Source organism: Oncorhynchus clarkii, chromosome 20 (assembly GCF_045791955.1).
Source record: "Oncorhynchus clarkii lewisi isolate Uvic-CL-2024 chromosome 20, UVic_Ocla_1.0, whole genome shotgun sequence".
NCBI classification, from domain to species: domain Eukaryota; kingdom Metazoa; phylum Chordata; class Actinopteri; order Salmoniformes; family Salmonidae; genus Oncorhynchus; species Oncorhynchus clarkii.
Window position 1 is genome coordinate 21142822 of NC_092166.1, and position 20071 is coordinate 21162892.

Here is a 20071-nt window from a genome sequence, read left to right on the forward strand (position 1 = left end):
TTAGACAGAAATATAAATTCTTCTTCTTCCTGGCAGCTCCTTATTGCACCAGTGTCTGATAAGGTAATTTCCTCTCCTCAATCTGTGATTTAAGTTGTCCTTTTTAACTCTAAGAAAAACACAGGACAGAGTTGTATAAGGACCAACAACACTGAATAATGAATTCAACATGTAAATGAGCCTCACCTACAATTTTTCATTTCTGTAGATGTGCCTGGGTGCTTTTGTTGTTTGTTGGTACAGTAGGAGTCAGATAGTGTCCCCCCTTTGGGCTACTGTCTGCTGTACAATTGTTAGGATTGTATCTAGATAAAACAGTTTGCTGTACCGTATCCACTCATAGTTCCGGTTCTCTGGTGTGTGTGTGTGTGTGTGGTACTACAGGAGCTGATCCTGGATGCCGAGGACACTTGGATCCGTCTGGAGGGGCTGGCAGATACCACAGAATACACTGTGAGGTTGCAGGCTGCCAGGGGATTAGAGACCAGCGGAATCGTCTCTACGGCCTTCACAACAGGTAAACACACACACGCATGCAAGCACACAGATATACACACACACATTTACCATTTATCCCCATATCCACAATCTCTATCTAAAGTCCAATCCCATATTCAATAAGCATCTCAGAGTAGGATAGCTAATCTAGGATCAGATCTCCCCTGTCTATATAATCGTATTCACTATGATCCTGTATCAGCAGTCCTATATAAGCAGTCCTACTATTACGCACTTTATGAATACAGCCCAGTCCTGGTGATTCTCCATTGTGTTGAGCTGATCTCATGTGCTCTGTTCTCCTCCTCTCCAGGAAACCGTCTGTTTGCCACCCCCCAGAACTGTGCCCAGCATCTGTTGAACGGGGAGTCCCTCAATGGCGTCTACACCATCTACATCAACAGAGACGCCAATCAGGGAGTGCAGGTCTACTGTGATATGACCACAGATGAAGGAGGCTGGATCGTAAGTGTCTCATAGCAAGATATATACCTTGCAGACAAAAACTCAACAACACCCAACACTTCAGTGCAAAGGGTGCCATTTGGGACTGTACTTTATCAAAATGTTGGTAGAATAAAGTTTTGTCACCTGGTCTTATCTTTATCTGTATCTGTGTTTCAGGTTTTCCAACGTCGTCAGAACGGCCTGACAGACTTCTCCAGGAAGTGGAGTGACTACAGGGTCGGCTTTGGAAACCTGGAGGATGAATTCTGGCTCGGTAAGACTGTTTTCTAGATGACTCATCTCAACCCCATAACACTTTTCCGTAGGTACTTTATATCTAGCTCTCTAGAGAAGTACCCCCACTCCTGGGATAGAGAATGTAGTTTGAATTGTACACTACTTAAATACATGCTCCAGTACTTTGGCGACTAAAAGTATTTTTAAATACTTTGGGCTGGATGTGTCAATGTGTAGTTCATGCATAAGCTATGGAAATAATTACTGTCTCACCTCAATTTGCCACGAAATCCATAGTTTGAAAGCGACTGTTTTCCTGAAGTTGGGCCTTACCATTTAATTTTTTGCATTTTATTTCACCTTAATATAACCAGGTAGGCCAGTTGATAACAAGTTCTCATTTACAACTGCGACCTGGCCAAGATAATGCAAAGCAGTGTGACAAAAACAACAACACAGAGTTACTCATAAAAAACATACAGTCAAAAACACAAAATAAAATAACATTTTAAAAATCTATGTACAGTGTGTGCAAATGTAGAAGAATAGGGAGGTAGGCAATAAATAGGCCACAGAGGTGAAAATAATTACAATTTAGCATTAATACTGGAGTGATAGATGTGCAGATAATGATGTGCAAGTAGAGATACTGGGGTGCAAAAGAGCAAGAGGATAAGTAATAATATGGGGATGAGGTAGTCGAGTGTGCTATTCACAGATTGGCTGTGTACAGGTACAGTGATCGGTAAGCTGCTCTGACAGCTGATACTTAAAGTTAGAGAGGGAGATTTAAGACTCCAGCTTCAGAGATTTTTGCAATTCGTTCCAGTCATTGGAAGCAGAGAACTGGAAGGAAAGGCGACCAAAGTAAGTGCTGAATTTGGGGATAACCAGTGCAATATATCTGCTGGAGCGCGTGCTACGGGTGGGTGTTGCTATGGTGACCCGTGAACTGAGATAAGGCGGGGCTTTACAAAGACTTATAGATGACCTGGAGCCAGTGGGTTTGGCGACGAATATGAAGCGAGGTCCAGCCAACGGGAGCATACAGGTCGCAGTGGTGGGTAGTATATGGGGCTTTGGTACATAAAACAGATGGCACTGTGATAGACTACATCCAGTTTGCTGAGTAGAGTGTTGGGGGCTATTTTGTAAATGACATCACCGAAGTCAAGGATCGGTAGGATAGTCAATTTTATGAGGGTATGTTTGGCAGCATGAGTGAAGGAGGCTTTGTTGCGAAATAGGAAGCCAATTCTAGACTTCATTTTGGATTGGAGATGCTTATTGTGAGTCTGGATGGAGAGTTTAGAGTCTAACCAGACATCTATGTATTTGTAGTTGTTCACATATTCTAGGTCAGAACCGTCCAGAGTAGTGATGCTAGTAGGGCGGGAGGGTGCGGGCAGCAATCGGTTGTAGAGCATGCTCTTAATTTTACTAGCGTTTAAAAGCAGTTGGAGGCCATGGAAGGAGTGTTGCATGGCAATGAAGCTCGTTTGGAAGTTTGTTAGCAAAGTGTCCAAAGAAGTTCCAGATGTATACAGAATGGTGTCGTCTGCGTAGGGGTGGATCAGAGAATCACCAGCAGCAAGAGTGACATCATTGATATACTGTATACAGTGAAAAGAATCGGCCCGAGAATTGAACCGTGTGGCACCCCCATAGAGACTGCCAGAGGTCCGGACAACAGGCCCTCCGATTTGACACACTGAACTCTATCTGAGAAGTACTTGGTGAACCAGGCGAGGCAGTCATTTGAGAAGCCATGGCTATTGAGTCTACAGATAAGAATGCGTCGCAAATTTTACCACATTCCCCCCACATGGGCCAGCCCCCTAGCAATTTGAGTTGTAGCCAATGAGCTTTAGCACTTGGCATTTGAGTGACAGCTAGCAAGAGGTCTGCCCAGCATTATCCAATAAGGTTGCAGCTCAGTGGACACTGCAGAGAGAGAGGTAGAGAGCATTGACGTGGTGCACGTAGTACGCAGTTTTCAGGGGACCACTTTTGGCTCGGGAGTACTACTTTCAGAACTACAGGCTAAAACGTACAAAAAGTACAGAAGAAACTCTTTAAAATAGGAATAGGAGGTACTTGTGTTTGTGTTGCAGTCTGCTTCTGCTTATCTCTCCCAGAGCAGGGTTAACAGTTGACCTCATTTACACATTTGTTTGTAGTCTCTCTCTCTCTCTCTCTCTCTCTCTCTCTCCCCCCTCTCTCTCTCTCTCTCTCTCTCTCTCTGTCTCTCTCTCTCTCTCCCCCCCTCTCTCTCTCTCTCTCTATCTCTCTCTCTGTCTCTCTCTCTCCCCCCCTCTCTCTCTCTCTCTCTCTCTCTCTCTCTCTCTCCTTTATTTTATTACTTCACAACACTAGTTCTGTGATTTATTAATGGATGTATTCGCTCTCATTTCTCACTGCATGGTAATTGTTTTTCATAAATTCTCTGATTCTGAAACAAAACAAAAGGCTCGCTCCTTTGATGCACTGTGAAACATTTCTGCAAATCTCATTATAATAGTCATAATTATATTCATTAGAAAAGCTGTTTCTTCATGGGCCAGTTTTCATGTTATTGTTTTGGAAATAGATAAAAGATTGTATCCATGAATACTTCATAATAGAGATCCCAACCTTGAGAAATACTTTTGGTACTTTTAATTAGAAAAATAGAATGACAAGACAGTACACTTTCAGAACCCAAATCTGTCTGTTTGATAAAAGGATTGTTAATTAATTAAACCTTTAGAACATTACAGAGTCTTGATGACCCTGCATTTACGTCGGAGCGTTCATCCATGCCTCTTTCTATATCAGCAAATGCCACTAAGCCCCTACCCAGGCTGTACCACATGTACTAGTGACACACCGATCCTGGTAAATGACTATGATTCATGACTCATTCCTGATTGGTAAAAGCACTTCTCATCCAGTAAATATTAATTATGACTTCATTGGTTTAATTTCCCCTGACTCAGTTCTGTGTTCACTCCTGCTGGCAGACCCATGCTGCGCCCCAAATGGCTGATCAGGGGTGCATTCATTCTGCCGATTCTGTTAAAAAAAAGTTTCTTAAACGGTAGTAAACAGAACAAAACTGGGATAAACATACCTGAATTTGTCCAGTAGAAACTCTCGCGTGCAACTATTGGACTAATGATTACACCCTATATCAGCTAGATGCAAGCAAGAGTGTGGAAGGCGTTAATGAATGTCACTGTCTGTCCATGTGTCGCCGCAAATTTGTCTCTCGACCTGTGTGCACCTACATTGTAAACATTCATTCATAGGCTAGGTAGTAGCAAGCTCATGATGGGTATAGCGAACAATTTGAGCATCATGTAGTAGCCTAAACCTATCACTGTTACTTTGAACTGGGTGAATGGAATATGAATGAGAGTCATCCAATATGCTGTCATAGAAGTCAGGCCCTCAAAAAATCCTCTTCCCTCATCTTAAACGGCATTGACCGCCACTGGTATAGATAGATATGACCATGAGAGGAGAATAGTGGTGCTCCCGGAGGACAGCATAGTGGAGCTTCAGATGACGTAAGCACACAGCACCTGACCTTATCTACAACATCCTGCAGTACAGGGAGACACAATAACATTTGGTTTAACTACCCTGATATGGAAGAGCTCTATCTAATGGGACACTTAAGATTCCGATTTGCTCACATGGAAGAAACGGGAATTAGCGGATGATATTATCAGAGGCCGTTTTTTTTTTTTAAAGCTCATTTTTATTACAGTTGGGGGCGCTATCCATTAATCGGACTCATTGACCTGACCCTGGCCAAATATATTGTCAATTTGAGGTCGTAATATAAAGAAATTGATGCAGTTGTGCAATATGCAATTATTATTGCACTTTTTAATTTGACCCCTCATTTCTGTGGAAGTGTAGGAGTAAGATGGGTAATAAAATGATAAGAGATGTTAATTTAGGAGATAAAATTCGAACAGAATACAGCCTCTGAGTGCATTTTTAATCCTGCTGGCAATTTGTAATGAAAAACTAAGCTATCTAAGCGATGAATAGCAGATGATCCTGCATTCTGCGATGGCAAATCTGAGTTCACTCAATGTTTAACACATCTTATTACAGCAATTGCTTTTCCCCTGTCACCACCAAGTGCCTTCATTGCTTTCTAATGCCGACTGTATCTTTTGCTGACATATCGAAGACCAAGCCCAGTTTTGCTCTGGTTCAGCCCAATGCTTATCATCGGAAGCTTGACAGCTTCAAAAAACTGCCATCTGCTATCATGAGGCATCTACAACATCATATGATTTTCAGCTTGAGGTTAAACAGGAAACATCCATGCCAAGCAGGAAGGTTTGTTATCTTGGGAAAGATAGGTATAATCTCGCTGGTCCTTATCATCACAGCCTGGCTAGGCTCTGGGCTGGCAGTAGCAGCAAGGCCAAATCCGCCACAGACTGTTGACTGGAAGATATGGACACTTTTCACCATCTGACCACTTCCTGTTATCTCTACATGTCATTTGCTGTGTGCATCAGTTTTAACCATGTCAAGGTGCAGGTAGAAGTTAATTTTAGACTTGAGTAAGTGACCGTTATCATTTGAAATGAGCAATGATTTTATATACATGCAGTACTAGTCAAAAGTTTGGACACACCTACTCCAATGTTTTTCTTTGTTTTTACCATTTTCTACATTGTAGAACGATAGTGTAAATCAAATCAAATGTATTTATATAGCCCTTCGTACATCAGCTGATATCTCAAAGTGCTGTACAGAAAGCCAGCCTAAAACCCCAAACAGCAAGCAATGCAGATGTAGAAGCACGGTGGCTAGGAAAAACTCCCTAGAAAGGCCAAAACCTAGGAAGAAACCTAGAGAGGAACCAGGCTATGTGGGGTGGCCAGTCCTCTTCTGGCTGTGCCGGGTGGAGATTATAACAGAACATGGCCAAGATGTTCAAATGTTCATAAATGACCAGCATGGTCCAATAATAATAAGGCAGAACAGTTGAAACTGGAGCAGCAGCACGGCCAGGTGGACTGGGGACAGCAAGGAGTCATCATGTCAGGTAGTCCTGAGGCATGGTCCTAGGGCTCAGGTCCTCCGAGAGAGAGAAAGAAAGAGAGAAAGAGAGAATTAGAGAGAGCACACTTAAATTCACACAGGACACCGAATAGGACAGGAGAAGTACTCCAGATATAACAAACGGACTCTAGCCCCCGCGACACATAAACTACTGCAGCATAAATACCGGAGGCTGAGACAGGAGGGGTCTGGAGACACGGTGGCCCCATCCGAGGACACCCCCGGACAGGGCCAAACAGGAAGGATATAACCCCACACACTTTGCCAAAGCACAGCCCCCACACCACTAGAGGGATATCTTCAACCACCAACTTACCATCCTGAGACAAGGCCGAGTATAGCCCACAAAGATCTCCGCCACGGCACAACCCAAGGGTGGGGCGCCAACCCAGACAGGAAGATCACATCAGTGACTCAACCCACTCAAGTGACGCACCCCTCCCAGGGACGGTATGAAAGAGCCCCAGTAAGCCAGTGACTCAGCCCCTGTAATAGGGTTAGAGGCAGAGAATCCTAGTGGAAAGAGGGGAACCAGCCAGGCAGAGATAGCAAGGGCGGTTCGTTGCTCCAGAGCCTTTCCGTTCACCTTCCCACTCCTGGGGTAGACTACACTCAATAATAATGTAGAGTGTAGACATCAAAACTATGAAATAACACATATGGAATCATGTAGTAACCAAAAAGTGTTAAACAAATCAAAATATATTTTATATGAGCCACTCTTTGCCTTGATGACAGCTTTACACACTCTTGGCATACTCTCAACCAGCTTCATGAGGTAGTCACCTGGAATGCATTTCAATTAACAGGTGTGCCTTGTTAAAAGTTAATTTGTGGAATTTCTTTCCTTCTTAATGCGTTTGAGCCAATCAGTTGTATAGTGACAAGGTAGGGGTGATATACAGAAGATAGCCCTATTTGGTAAAAGGTCAAGTCCATATTATGGAAAGTATAGCTCAAATAAGCAACGAGAAATAACAGGCCATCATTATTTCAAGACATAAAGGTCAGTCAATCCGGAAAATGAAAAGAACTTTGAAAGTTTCTTCAAGTGCAGCCGCAAGCGCTATGGTGAAACTGGCTCTCATAAAAACCGCCACAGGAAAGGAAGACCCAGAGTTACCTCTGCTGCAGAGGATAAGTTCATCAGAGTTACCTGCCTCAGAAATTGCAGCCCAAATATGTGCTTCACAGAGTTCAAGCAACAGACACATCTCAACATCAACTGTTCAGAGGAGACTGTGAAACAGGCCTTCATGGCCGAATCGCTGCAAAGAAACCACTACTAAAGGACACCAATAAGAAGAGGAGACTTGCCTGGGCTAAGTAACACGAGCAATGGACATTAGACAGGCAGAAATCTGTCCTTTGGTCTGATGAGTCCAAATTTTAGATTTTTGGTTCCAACCACCATGTATTTGTGAGAAGCAGAGTAGGTGAACGGATGATCTCTGCATGTGTGGTTCCTACCTTGAAGCATGGAGGAGGAGGTGTGTTGGTGTAGGGGTGCTTTGCTGGTGACACTGTGGGAAATTTATTAAGAATTCAAGGCATTCTTAACCAGCATTCTGCAGTGATACGCCATCCCATCTGGTTTCCGCTTAGTGTGACAATCATTTGTTTTTCAACAGGACAATGACCCAACACACATCCAGGCTGTGTAAGGGCTATTTGACCAAGAAGAAGAGTGATGGAGTGCTGCATCAGATGATCTGTCCTCCACAATCACGTGACCTCAACCCAATTGAGATGGTTTGGGATGAATTGGACCGCAGAGTGAAGGAAAAGCAGCCAAAAAAAGTGCTCAGCAAATGTGGGAACTCCTTCAAGACAGTTGGAAAAGCATTCCAGGTGAAGCTGGTTGAGAGAATGTCAAGAGTGTGCAAAGCTGTCTTCATGGCAAAGAGTGGTTTCTTTGAATAATTACTACATGATTCCACATGTGTTATTTAATAGTGTTGATGTCTTTACTTTTATTCTATAATGTAGAAAAAAGTAAATATAAAGAATAACCCTTGAATGAGTAGGTGTGACCAAACTTTTGACTTGTCCTATATATATATATATATATATATATATATATATATATATATATATATATATATATATATATATATACACACACACACAGTGCACTCGGAAAGTATTAAGACCAATTTCCTTTTTCCACATTTTGTTAGGTTACAGCCTTATTGTAAAATGTTTGAAATAGTTTTTTCCCCCTCGTCAATCTACACACAATACCCCATAATGCTGAAGCAAAAATCTGTTTATATAATATAATATCACAATTACATAATTATTCAGACCCTTTACTCAGTACTTTGTTGAAGTACCTTCTGCAGCGATTACAGCTTCGAGTCGTCTTGGGTATGACACTACATGCTTAACACACCTGTATTTGGGGAGTTTTTCCCTTCTCTGCATATCCTCTGAAGCTCTGTCAGGTTGGATGGGGAGCGTCTCTGCACAGCTATTTTCAGGTCTCTCCAAAGATGTTGGATTGGGTTCAAGTCCAGGCTCTGCTGGGTCACTCAAGGAAATTCAGACTTGTCCCGAAGCCATTCCTTCGTTGTCTTAGCTGTGTGCTTAGGATCATTGTCCTTTTGGAAGGTGAACCTTCGCCTCAGTCTGAGGTCCTGAGCGTTCTGGAGCAGGTTTTCATCAAGGATCTCTTTCTACTTTAATCAGTTCATCTTTCCCTCGATCCTGATTAGTCTCCGAGTCCCTGCAGCTGAAAAACATCCCCACAGCATGATGCTGCCAACACCATGCTTCACCGTAGGGATGGTGCCAGCTTTCCTCCAGACGTGACGATTGGCAATAAGGCCATAGAGTTCAATCTTGGTTTCATCGGACCAGAGAATCTTGCTTCTCATGCACTGAGAGTCTTTTAGATGCCTTTTGCCGAACTCCAAGCGGGCTGTCATGTACCTTTTACTGAGGAGTGGCTTCCATCTGGCCACTCTACCATAATGTCCTGATTGGTAGAGTGCTGCAGATATGGTTGAACTTCTGGAACATTCTCCCATCTCCACAGAGGAACTCTAGAGCTCTGTCAGAGTGACTATGAGGTTTTTGGTCACCTCCCTGACCAAGGCCCTTCTCCCTGGATTTGTTCAGTTTGGCCGGGAAACCAGCTCTAGGAAGAGTCTTGGTGGTTCCAGACTTCTTCCATTTAAGAATGATGGAGGCCACTGTGCTCTTGGGGACCTTCCATGCTGCATAAATGTTTTGGTACCCTTCCCCAGATCTGTGCCTGGACACAATCCTGTGTCGGAGCTCTAAGGACAATTCCTTCAACCTCATGGTCTGTCAACTGGGGGACCTTATATAGACAGGCGGTGTGCCTTTCAAATCATGTCCAATCAATTGAATTTACCACAGATGGACTCCAATCAAGTTTTAGAAACATCTCAAGGATGATCAATGGAAACAGGATGCACCTGAGCTCAATTTCGAGTCTCATAGCAAAGGTTCTGAATGCTTATATAATAAAGGTATTTCTTTTTTTCTTTTTTCTAAAAACCTGTTTCCACTTTGTCATTTTGGGGTATTGTGTGTAGATGTATGAGGAAAACATTTATTCAATTAATTTTAGAATTAGGCTGTAATGTAACAAAATGTGGAAAAAGTCAAGGGGTCTGAATACTTTCCGAATGCACCATATATACTACATGAACAAAAGTATGTGGACACCTGCTTGTCGAACATCTCATTCCAAAATCATGGGCATTAATACGCAGTTGGTCTCCCCTTTGCTGATATAACAACCTGCACTCTTGTTGGAAGGCTTTCCACTAGATGTTTGAACATTGCCGCGGGGACTTGCTTCCATTCAGCCACAAGAGCATTCGTGAGGTCGGCACCGATATTAGCCGATTAGGCCTGGCTCACAGTCGGCGTTCCAATACATCCCAAAGGTCTTCCATGGGGCTGAGGTCATGCTGAAACAGGAAAGGGCCTTCCACAAACTGTTGCCACAGAGTGTGAAGTACAGAATAGTCTAGAATGTCATTATATGCTGTAGCGTTAAGATTTCCCATCACTGGAACTAAAGGACCTAGCCCAAACCAAGAAAAACAGTCCCAGACCATTATTCCTCCTCCACCAAACTTTACAGTTGCCACTACGCATTGGGGCCGGTAGCGAACTCCTGGTATTCGCCAAACCCAGATTTGTCCGTCGGACAACCAGATGGTGAAGCGTGATTCATCACTCCAGAGTCCAATGGCGGCGAACTATACACCACTCCAGCTGATGCTTGGCATTGTGCATGGTGATCTTAGGCTTGTGTGCGCCTGCTCGGCCATGGAAACCCATTTCTCGAAGCTCCCGAGAAAATAGTTATTGTGCTGATGTTGCTTCCAGAAGCAGTTTGGAACTCAGTTGTGAGTACATTATGCACTTCAGCACACGGCGGTCCCGTTCTGTGAGCTTGTGTGGCCTATCACTTCGCGACTGAGCTCTTCATAGACATTTTCACTTCACAATAACAGCACTTACAGTTGACCGGGGCAGCTCTAACAGGGCAGAAATTTGACGAACTGCCTTGTTGGAAAGACAGTGCCACATTGAATGTAACTGAGCTCTTCAATACTGGCCGTTCTACTACCAATGTTTGTCTATGGATATTGCATGGCTGTGTGCTCGATTTTATACACCTGTTAGCAACAGTATGTCTGAAATAGACAAATCCACTAATTTGAAGGGGTGTACTATATATACTTTTGTATATATAGTGTGTATACACAGTACCAGTCAAATGTTTGGACACACTTATTCATTCAAGGGTTTTTCTTTATTTTACTATTTTATAGTATAATAGTATAATAGTGAAGACCCCAGTGTGACGGAAAAGCCGCCAACAGGTGCTCAGCATATGTGGGAACTCCTTCAAGACTGTTGGAAAAGCATTCCAGGTGAAGCTGGTTGAGAGAATGCCAAGAGTGTGCAAATCTGTCATCAAGGCAAAGGGTTGCTACTTTGAAGAATCTCAAATATAAAATGTATTTTGATTTGTTTAACACTTTTTTGCTTACTACATGATTCCATATGTGTTATTTCATAGTTTTGATGTCTTCACTATGGATATTGCATGGCTGTGTGCTCGATTTTATACACCTGATGTCTTCTACAATGTAGAAAATAGTACAAATAAAGAAAGAACCTTGAATGAGTAGGTGTGTCCAAACTTTTGACTGGTGTGTATGTATAATATTTGTGTGTATTTATTGTCTCTTCTTCTTCTTCAGGTTTGGACAACATACAGAAGCTCTCAGCTCAAGGTCGCTATGAGCTCCGGATCGACATGAAGGATGGCCAGGAGTCTGTCTATGCCAGCTATGACAAGTTCGCCATTGGAGACGTCAGGAATCTGTACAAACTCAGGATAGGAGAGTACAATGGCACAGCTGGTGAGCGCTTATGTACACTCTATTCTATGTGGTGCTGATTTAAGACCAATCAACTGATCTATTAAACATATACGACCTCTAACAGCCAAGACATTTTTATTTATTTTACCAGGCAAGTCAGTTAAGAACAAATTCTTATTTACAATGACGGCCTAGGAACAGTAGGTTAACTTCCTTGTTCATGGGCAGAACGACAGATTTTTACCTTGTCATCTCGGGGATTTGATCTAGCAACCTTTTGGTTACTGGCCCAACGATCTAACCACTAGGCTACCTGCCGCCCTACTAAACAATAAAAGCCTTTTTCCTCCATCTTCTTTATGGTTTCTTGATGAAATGTATTATTTTATCCCCCATCCCTCAACACTTGGCTCTAGCCCTGTAGTATTATACGCTTCAGACTGCCAGTGTACTCATGTCATTTGCTGGTTCCGTCAGTTCAATTCATTTTTATTCCCTGTCACAGGGGACTCGCTGAGCTATCACCAAGGCCGTCCCTTCTCCACCAAGGACAGAGACAATGACATCGCCGTGACCAACTGTGCTCTGTCCTACAAAGGAGCCTGGTGGTACAAAAATTGCCATCGGGCCAACCTGAACGGGAAATACGGCGAGTCGAGACACAGTCAGGTTGGTGTCCCTGTTATCATCCGCACTGGGACTGAGCAGTGGGACTGAACAGCTGCCTCAGCTTACCACTGTGATGACTGGAATTAAAGGCCACACTGTGAGATTCCCAGTCATTTCCATTAAAGACGTAAAGAAAACTTTAAATCTCTTACTGCTTTCCCAACAGTGTGATATTTGTTACAAGTAAGAGTCTTGTAAAGAGTTTTTGATGAGACTACTACAGAAGCCTTGCAACATTACACAGATTAGCAGTTTCCAATATAACATTTTGATGACATTAAATTATCTCAGACATAAAAAGAGGAACTAGCTACAGGTAACTACTAAAATAAAGGAAACACCAACATAAAGTGTCTTAATAGGGCATGGGACCACAAGCTGCCAGAACAGCTTCAATGTGCTTTGGCATAGATTCTACAAGTGTCTGGAACTCTATTGGAGGGATGCAACACCATTTTTGCATAAGAAATTCCATAATTTGGTGTTTTATTGATGGTGGTGGAAAACGCTGTTTCAAGGGCCGCTCCAGAATCTCCCACCGGTGCTCAATTGAGATCTGGTGACTGAGACACACACACACACACGTACGTACTCGCTCGCACACACACACACACACACACACACTTTAAACCCCTTATACTCCTTTGAGAATCTTCTTTCAAAGTCACTGAGATCTCCTCTTCTAGCCATGGTAGCCAAAATAATGGGCAACTGGACTTATTTATACATGACCCTAAGCATGATGGGATGTTAATTGTTTAATTAAACTCAGGAACCACACCTGTGTGGAAGCACCTGCTATCAATATACTTTGTATCCCTAATTTAATCAAGTGTTTACTTTATTTTGGCAGTTACCTGTGCATTGTACTGTAGGTAAGATAAGAATGTCTGTCTGAATTATTTTTTATCCAGTAATTGAATTATGGTCTACAATGAGTTCAAACCGCAATTATCATTGAAAATGTCCACACATTTTTCTGAACAGCACAATGGGCAATATTAGAAATACCACTAAGGTTGGTCTGAGTCAGCTGAGGAGACAGGAGACAGCTGAGGAGACAGGAGACAGCTGAGGAGACAGGAGACAGCTGAGGATGTCACATTTGAATTAGAAGTGAACTGAACATTGAGGACAATATCCATATTAGACATACTGTATAAGTCATATAGTAAAGATTGTGGCGTACGCACATCCTTGATACATGAAGTGCACTGTACATATTCTAAGAAAACCACATTGTGTAATATCAGATATCTTTGTTTCTGAACACGGTTCTCTCTTGATCCTACATTTTGTCCTCTCTTCATCCTATACAGGGTATCAACTGGTACCACTGGAAGGGCCATGAGTTCTCTGTCCCCTTTGTGGAGATGAAAATGAGGCCGTTCAACTACCGCAGCATCAGTGGCAAGCGAAGGAGGTCCACTCCTCCAGAATAAACCCCTACACCTTACCCCTCAACCCCAATCCAGCTTGCTGTTCCTACTTTTACATAAGGCTGAAAGACAAAAGGAGGAGCTATGCAATTTATACAAAATTTGAATGACAATGGTTCTGTTAGCTAGCCTAGATATCCAGACTGAACTCAGCTCTGTTTCATGTTTGTTTCACAATCCATTCAGTCTGGATTTTAAGGCTATCTATTTGCTAAAATAGAGAGGTAAACCATAAGGTTTTTGTGTTTAGTTATTTGCCCTGTCCTGGAAGGTGAAGAGATGAACTCCGAGTAGCTGTCATGATCTTCTCTCTATCTATACAATATAAGTACATGAGAGCTGGGATTATTTTCCCCATTAAAAAAAAGTAATTTTAACAAAATTCTATATGCCCGTAAACAAGTAAGATATCTCTATTTTTATAACTGATATTGTAACAAAGTTAATTTATTACATGATATAATTTGATGCCTTGTTATTGATATTTGTATTGAAATAGCAACCCTCCATGAGTTTCATAGTCAAATGCCTGCATGGAGAAATTCATTGGACATTGACAAAACATTGGCACTCATAATGAGCCAATCAGCATTAGCAATCACCAAGCTACACACCAGCCTGTAGCAGTGGATTCAACATCAGCTATTGATTTATTTATTTATGTCCATTTGTCCAATTTGCTTTTGAATATACAATAAAATCCCAAATCCATACCCTTGTTGGAATGGAAGAAACAGGAAACAGGAAACAGGATCATCAAACAATAGCTGTTCAACTTGAAATGTATAGGCCTAGACTCCAGTGCCCATTTAGTAAGAAAATAACAGTGAGCAAGTTATTTGCGCTGTGGTAATACATAGTATGACCATTGTCATTCAATACTTGTCTTTACACTGCCCTGCATAACTCAAATATATAACATTGTTGACCAATATTCACACACGGTATTCTCCATGAGGAGATTCCAACTCCACAAACAAATATAAAGCTGTGTGAAGATCCTGTTTAGGAATTAGCACTCTCAAATGTTTCCCCGCTATGTTACTTGCATTGATGGTGCTAATAGTTCTGACATGAAACCAAAGATTTGCTGGAGAGAAAATGTGCTGTCGACAGAGCTCTCTTTCTTTGTAGCCTCATCATCACCTTAGCAGATGTTTTTGTGATCCTCGGTTTTAGGCCCAGCAACAAGTCTCATGGTTACTTTGTGAACATTAGTTCTTTGTCAGTATTTTAGCGAATGATTTGAAATTGATAAGCTCATTTACTGTATGTTGGTGTTCGATAGTCGTCCTGTACGTTATACAATCCTCTGCCTCACCCATATTTAATGTTTAACTATGTTATGCCTCCAGTGCAAGTAACACTTGGCCTGCTGTAGAGAACCCCTCATGTCCTCGATGTACATTTGATGGATACACTGTAATCCTACTTATCCAATACTTTTCATCAAATCGTTTAACTGTATTGTTCTCCTTAGTTGTTTTTATTGACTAATTGACTCATATTTTCATTCAGATATGGCTTAAATACCCTCACCCAATCTCTACAAACTGTAACAACCACACAGTGGGTCATAATCATTTTGTACATTTTATGTCGTTCATTGTCCTTTAGACTTGATGACTTGAAACAATGGTGATTATCCATCCTATAGACTACTGGTACTAATATATCCATATAAGAATTAGGAGGAGGGGACATATTTCAGTATTTACCCTTGTAGATGCAGAGTAATATAGAAGCATTAAGAAACGCTGATACTACTTCCCCTATTGTTCTAACCATAGTTGTTAACACAGACTTGTTTTGAAAAGGGGTGAGCCTACTGCATGCTAACAATCATGATCAACACCTCCATGGTAACAACAAACGTGTCATCAGAATCTGCATCGTTGGGAAGGGCTCTTAAGCAAGCATTTCACGGTAAATTCCACACCCTTTGTATTCAGCGCATGTGACAAATAAAATGATTTGATTTTGATTTACTTTTGAATTTAAATGTAGAAATTCTCCTCTGAATTCTGCTTGTCAAGTGACTGTTTCAGATCTGTTAATGCAATGCATCTCCCAGAGCAAGACATTGTGTTTTCTTTTTTACTAGAATAGGATGTGTACTTATTTATTAACTACTTAGACTAACTTTGCTTCATGGCACTTTGTGCAAGGAATGAGAGTGATGAAGCTCTGTAGATAACAGATGGAATGTATTTAACATAAGAGATATCACTTTTGTCAAACGCTGGTGTGCCCGAATTGTAATCCAAATGCTTACTGACTCCTGCTCTCTTTCACAGAAATCTGAAATTAATGAATTGTCAATCAATCAATCAGAATGACACAGTCTTATTTTGCAAAGCCTCAAGCTTGGTCAAGTGAAGTGTTCTGATTATCCAGAAGATTATCCAGAAGTTGATGCAGGCCTATTCCAAGCTGTAGGACAGGTATACTGTAGTTCTTATTTATGTTATGATTCCTTTCAGTAACTTAACCTTTTCCTTCACACCCCTGGTTTAGCAAGGCTGTGTGCAATGTGCACACACATTAAGCTAGTTGTCACTATTTAAACCCCCAGAATCTCTGCCAAGAATTCAAGTTGAGGTCTGAGCTGGAAAAGTATTTCAAATGCAGTGATTAAATACCCTTACCTGTTTTGATATGGTTTCAGGGGAGCCTAAAGAGAGAATATCTACAAAGAACTAGAATTTTGATTGAAAGGTATTAGAGTAGTAAGATACTTTTGTATCTTGTGTTTGGCTTGCGATGTAAAAGCACATCTAACTATTGAAGGGAACCTCAAGTGCAAATGCATGTAATCAATGGTGGCTGAGAAAATGCTGAGTGCTAAAGATTATAAACAGATTGAGGGATACCGAGGACGAAAATAAAAGCTCACTAAAAATGTGTTGTCTGTAAGAAAGGTAATAGAATCTCAATATGCTGAATATAAAGTTGTTTAATCATGCCTTTACACTCCAGGACAACACTTTGCACATGCACTAAATTGTCAAAAGTATGTGGACACCCCTTCAAATGAGTGGATTCAGCTACTTCAGCCACACCCATTGCTGACAGGTGTATACAATCGAGCACACAGCCATGCAATCTCCAGAGACAAACATTGGCTGTACAATGTCCCGTACTGAAGATCTCAGTGACTTTCAACTTGGCACCAACAAGTCAGTTTGTCAAATTTCTGCCTTGCTACAGCTGCCCCGGTCAACTGTAAGTGCTGTTATTGTGAAGTGGAAACGTCTAGGAGCAATAACGGCTCAGCTGCAAAGTGGTAGGCCATACAAGCTTACAGAACAGGACCGCCGAGTGCTGAAGCGCATAGCGTGTAAAAATTGTTCAACTTCAGTTGCAACACACTATCAACTTCCTCTGGAAGCGACGTCAGCACAGCTTCAGCACAACTTCATGAAATGGGTTTCCGTGGCCGAGCAGCCGCACACAAGCCTAAGATCACCATGCGCAATGCCAAGTGTCGGCTGGAGTGGTGTACAGTTCGCCACCATTGGACTCTGGATCTGGATCAGTGGAAACGTGTTCTACGTGATAAATTAGGCTTCACCATCTGGTAGTCCGACGGACAATTCTGGGTTTGGCAGATGCCATGAGAACGCTCCCTGTCTGCCTGCATAGTGACAACTGTAAAGTTTGGTGGAGGAGGAATAACAATCTGGGGCTGTTTTTCATGGTTCAGGCTAGGCCCTTTAGTTCCAGTAAAGGGAAATCTTAACGCCACAACATGCAATGACATTCTAGACAATTCTGTGCTCCGAACTTTGTGGCAACAGCATGATTTCAGGTCCATACAGAAATGGTTTGTCGAGATTGTTGTGGAAGAACTTGACTGGAACTGTACAGAGCCCTGACCTTAAACCTTCGGGATTAATTTGAACGCAGACTGCGAATAAGGCCTAATCGACCAACATCAGTGCCCGACTTCTGTAATGCTATTGTGGCTGAATGGAAGCAAGTCCCTGCAGCAATGTTCCGACATCTAACGGAAAGCCTTCACAGAAGAATGAAGGCTGTTATAGCAGCAAAGGGGGACCAACTTCATATTAATGCCCATGATTTTGAAACGAGATGTTTGACAAGCAAGTGTCCATATACTTTTGGCCATGTAGTGTACGTAACAGGAGTATTTGCGATGCTGTAACTAATTCCATAAACTGTGGAAACTGAACCGTGTAAATAAAGTATACCTCTACCAGGCATTGTCAGACCTCTACTAGACAGCAACTGTGAAGCAGAATAATAGACAGTACCATTCAAAAGTTTGGACACACCTACTCATTCCAGGGTTTTCTTTATTTATACTATTTTTTACATTATAGAATAATAGTGAAGACATCAAAACTATTTTAAAAAACACATACGGAATCATGTAGTAAACAATTTTTGGGGGAGATACTTCAAAGTAGCCACCCTGAGCATGGATTACACCTTTGCACACTCTTGGCATTCTCTCAACCAGCTTCACCTGGAATGCTTTACCAACAGTCTTGAAGGAGGTTCCACGTGTAATGAGCACTTATTTGCTGCTTTTCCTTCACTTTGTGGCCCAACTCATCCCAAACCATCTCAATTGGGTAGAGGTCAGGTGATTATGGAGGCCAGGTCATTTGACATAGCACTCCATCACTCTTGACCTTCTTGGTCAAGTAGCCCTTAAACAGCATGGAGGTGTGTTGGGTCATTGTCCTGTTGAAAACCAAATGATAGTCGCACTGGGTGCAAACATGATTGGATGATGTATCACTGCAGAATTCTGTGGTAGACATGCTGGTTATGTGTGCCTTGAATTCTAAATAAATCACTGACAGTGTCACAGCAAAGCACCATCACACCTCACCCTCCATGCTTCATGGTGGGAACCATACATGCAGAGATCATCCGTTCACCTACTCTGGGTCTCACAAAGACACGACGGTTGGGACCAAAAATCAGACCACAGGACAGATTTCCACCGGTCTAATGTCCATTGCTAGGGTTTCTTGGCCCAATCAAGTCTATGCTTCTTTTTGGTGTCCTTTACTAGTGGTTACTTTTCTGCAATTTGACCATGAAGGCCTGTTTCACACAGTTTCCTCTGAACAGTTGATGTTGAGATGTGTCTGTTGCTTGAACTCTGTGAAGCACTTATTTGGACTGCAAATTCTGAGGCTGGTTACTCTAATTAACTTATCCCCTGCAGCAGAGGTAACTCTGGGTCTTCCTTTCCTGTGGCGGTCCTCATGAGAGCCAATTTTATCATAGCGCTTGATGGTTTTTGCGACTGCACTTGAAGAAACTTTCAAAGTTCTTGAAATTTTCCAGATTGATTGAACTTCATGTCTGAAAGGAATGATGGACTGTCATTTCTCTTTGCTTTTTTTTTGTTCCTGCAATGATATTGACTTGGTCTTTTACCAATTAGGGCTATCTTCTGTATACCACCCCTACCTTGTCACAACACAACTGATTGACTCAAACGCATTTCAGAAGGAAAGAAAATCCACAAATTAACTTTTAACAAGGCACACCTTTTCATTGAAATGCTTTCCAGGTAACTACTTCATGATACTGGTTGAGAGAATGCCAAGCGTGTGCAAAGCTGTCATCAAGGCAAAGAGTGGCTAGTTTGAAGAATATAAATATAAAATATATTTTGATTTGTTTAACACCTTTTTTGGTTATTTAATGATTCCCATATGTGTTATTTCATAGTTTTGCTGTCTTCAATATTATCTTACAAGGTAGAAAATAGTACAAATAAAGAAAAACCTTTGAATGAGTAGGTGAGTCCAAACTTTTGACTGGAACTGTATAGATGTTTTTATTTTATTTAACTAGGCAAGTCAGTTAAGAACAAATTCTTATTTTGGCCTAACCCGGTTAGGGTTAGGGTTTGGCCTAACCCGGAGGACGCTGAGCAAATTGTGCGCCACCCTATGAGACTCTAAATCACAGCTGGTTGTGATACAGCCCAGGATCAAACCAGGGTTTGTAGTGACACCTCTAGCACTGAAATGCAGTGCCTTAGTCCGCTGCGCCACTCGGGAAGAATGTGGTTAATTCTTACATTTTGGGGGTAAAAAATTTATTTCCCCTTAGGGCCAACTCGATCTGTCCTACTATTGCTCCCATGCCATCACTTTCATCATAAAGGAGAAGGAATAGTTCTGATCATAGAAATATAATCACTAGAATGGGTCTAACACACACTGTTGTGATTCCATTTCTATGGTTCTGATAATAGGACTGCACATAATCAACCTCACAGAAAAGACTAATGCTTTAGTCACAGTTTATCACAGAGCCTATGTAAATTAAATG

The 20071-nt window shown here is 41.8% G+C and overlaps 1 protein-coding gene across 1 annotated transcript in view; it reads left to right on the top strand.

Annotated features, from left to right (window-relative positions):
• Window positions 1–17996, top strand: part of LOC139376075 (tenascin R (restrictin, janusin)) — a 153944-nt gene extending 135948 nt beyond the window's left edge. The window contains exons 17-22 of the mRNA XM_071118234.1: window positions 385–517; window positions 812–963; window positions 1123–1219; window positions 11514–11675; window positions 12142–12305; window positions 13625–17996. Coding sequence (XP_070974335.1) covers window positions 385–517; window positions 812–963; window positions 1123–1219; window positions 11514–11675; window positions 12142–12305; window positions 13625–13747 — 831 coding nt within the window. The 3' untranslated portion in view covers window positions 13748–17996. The remainder of the gene's footprint in view (window positions 1–384; window positions 518–811; window positions 964–1122; window positions 1220–11513; window positions 11676–12141; window positions 12306–13624) is intronic.
• The last annotated feature ends 2075 nt before the right edge of the window (window positions 17997–20071 follow it).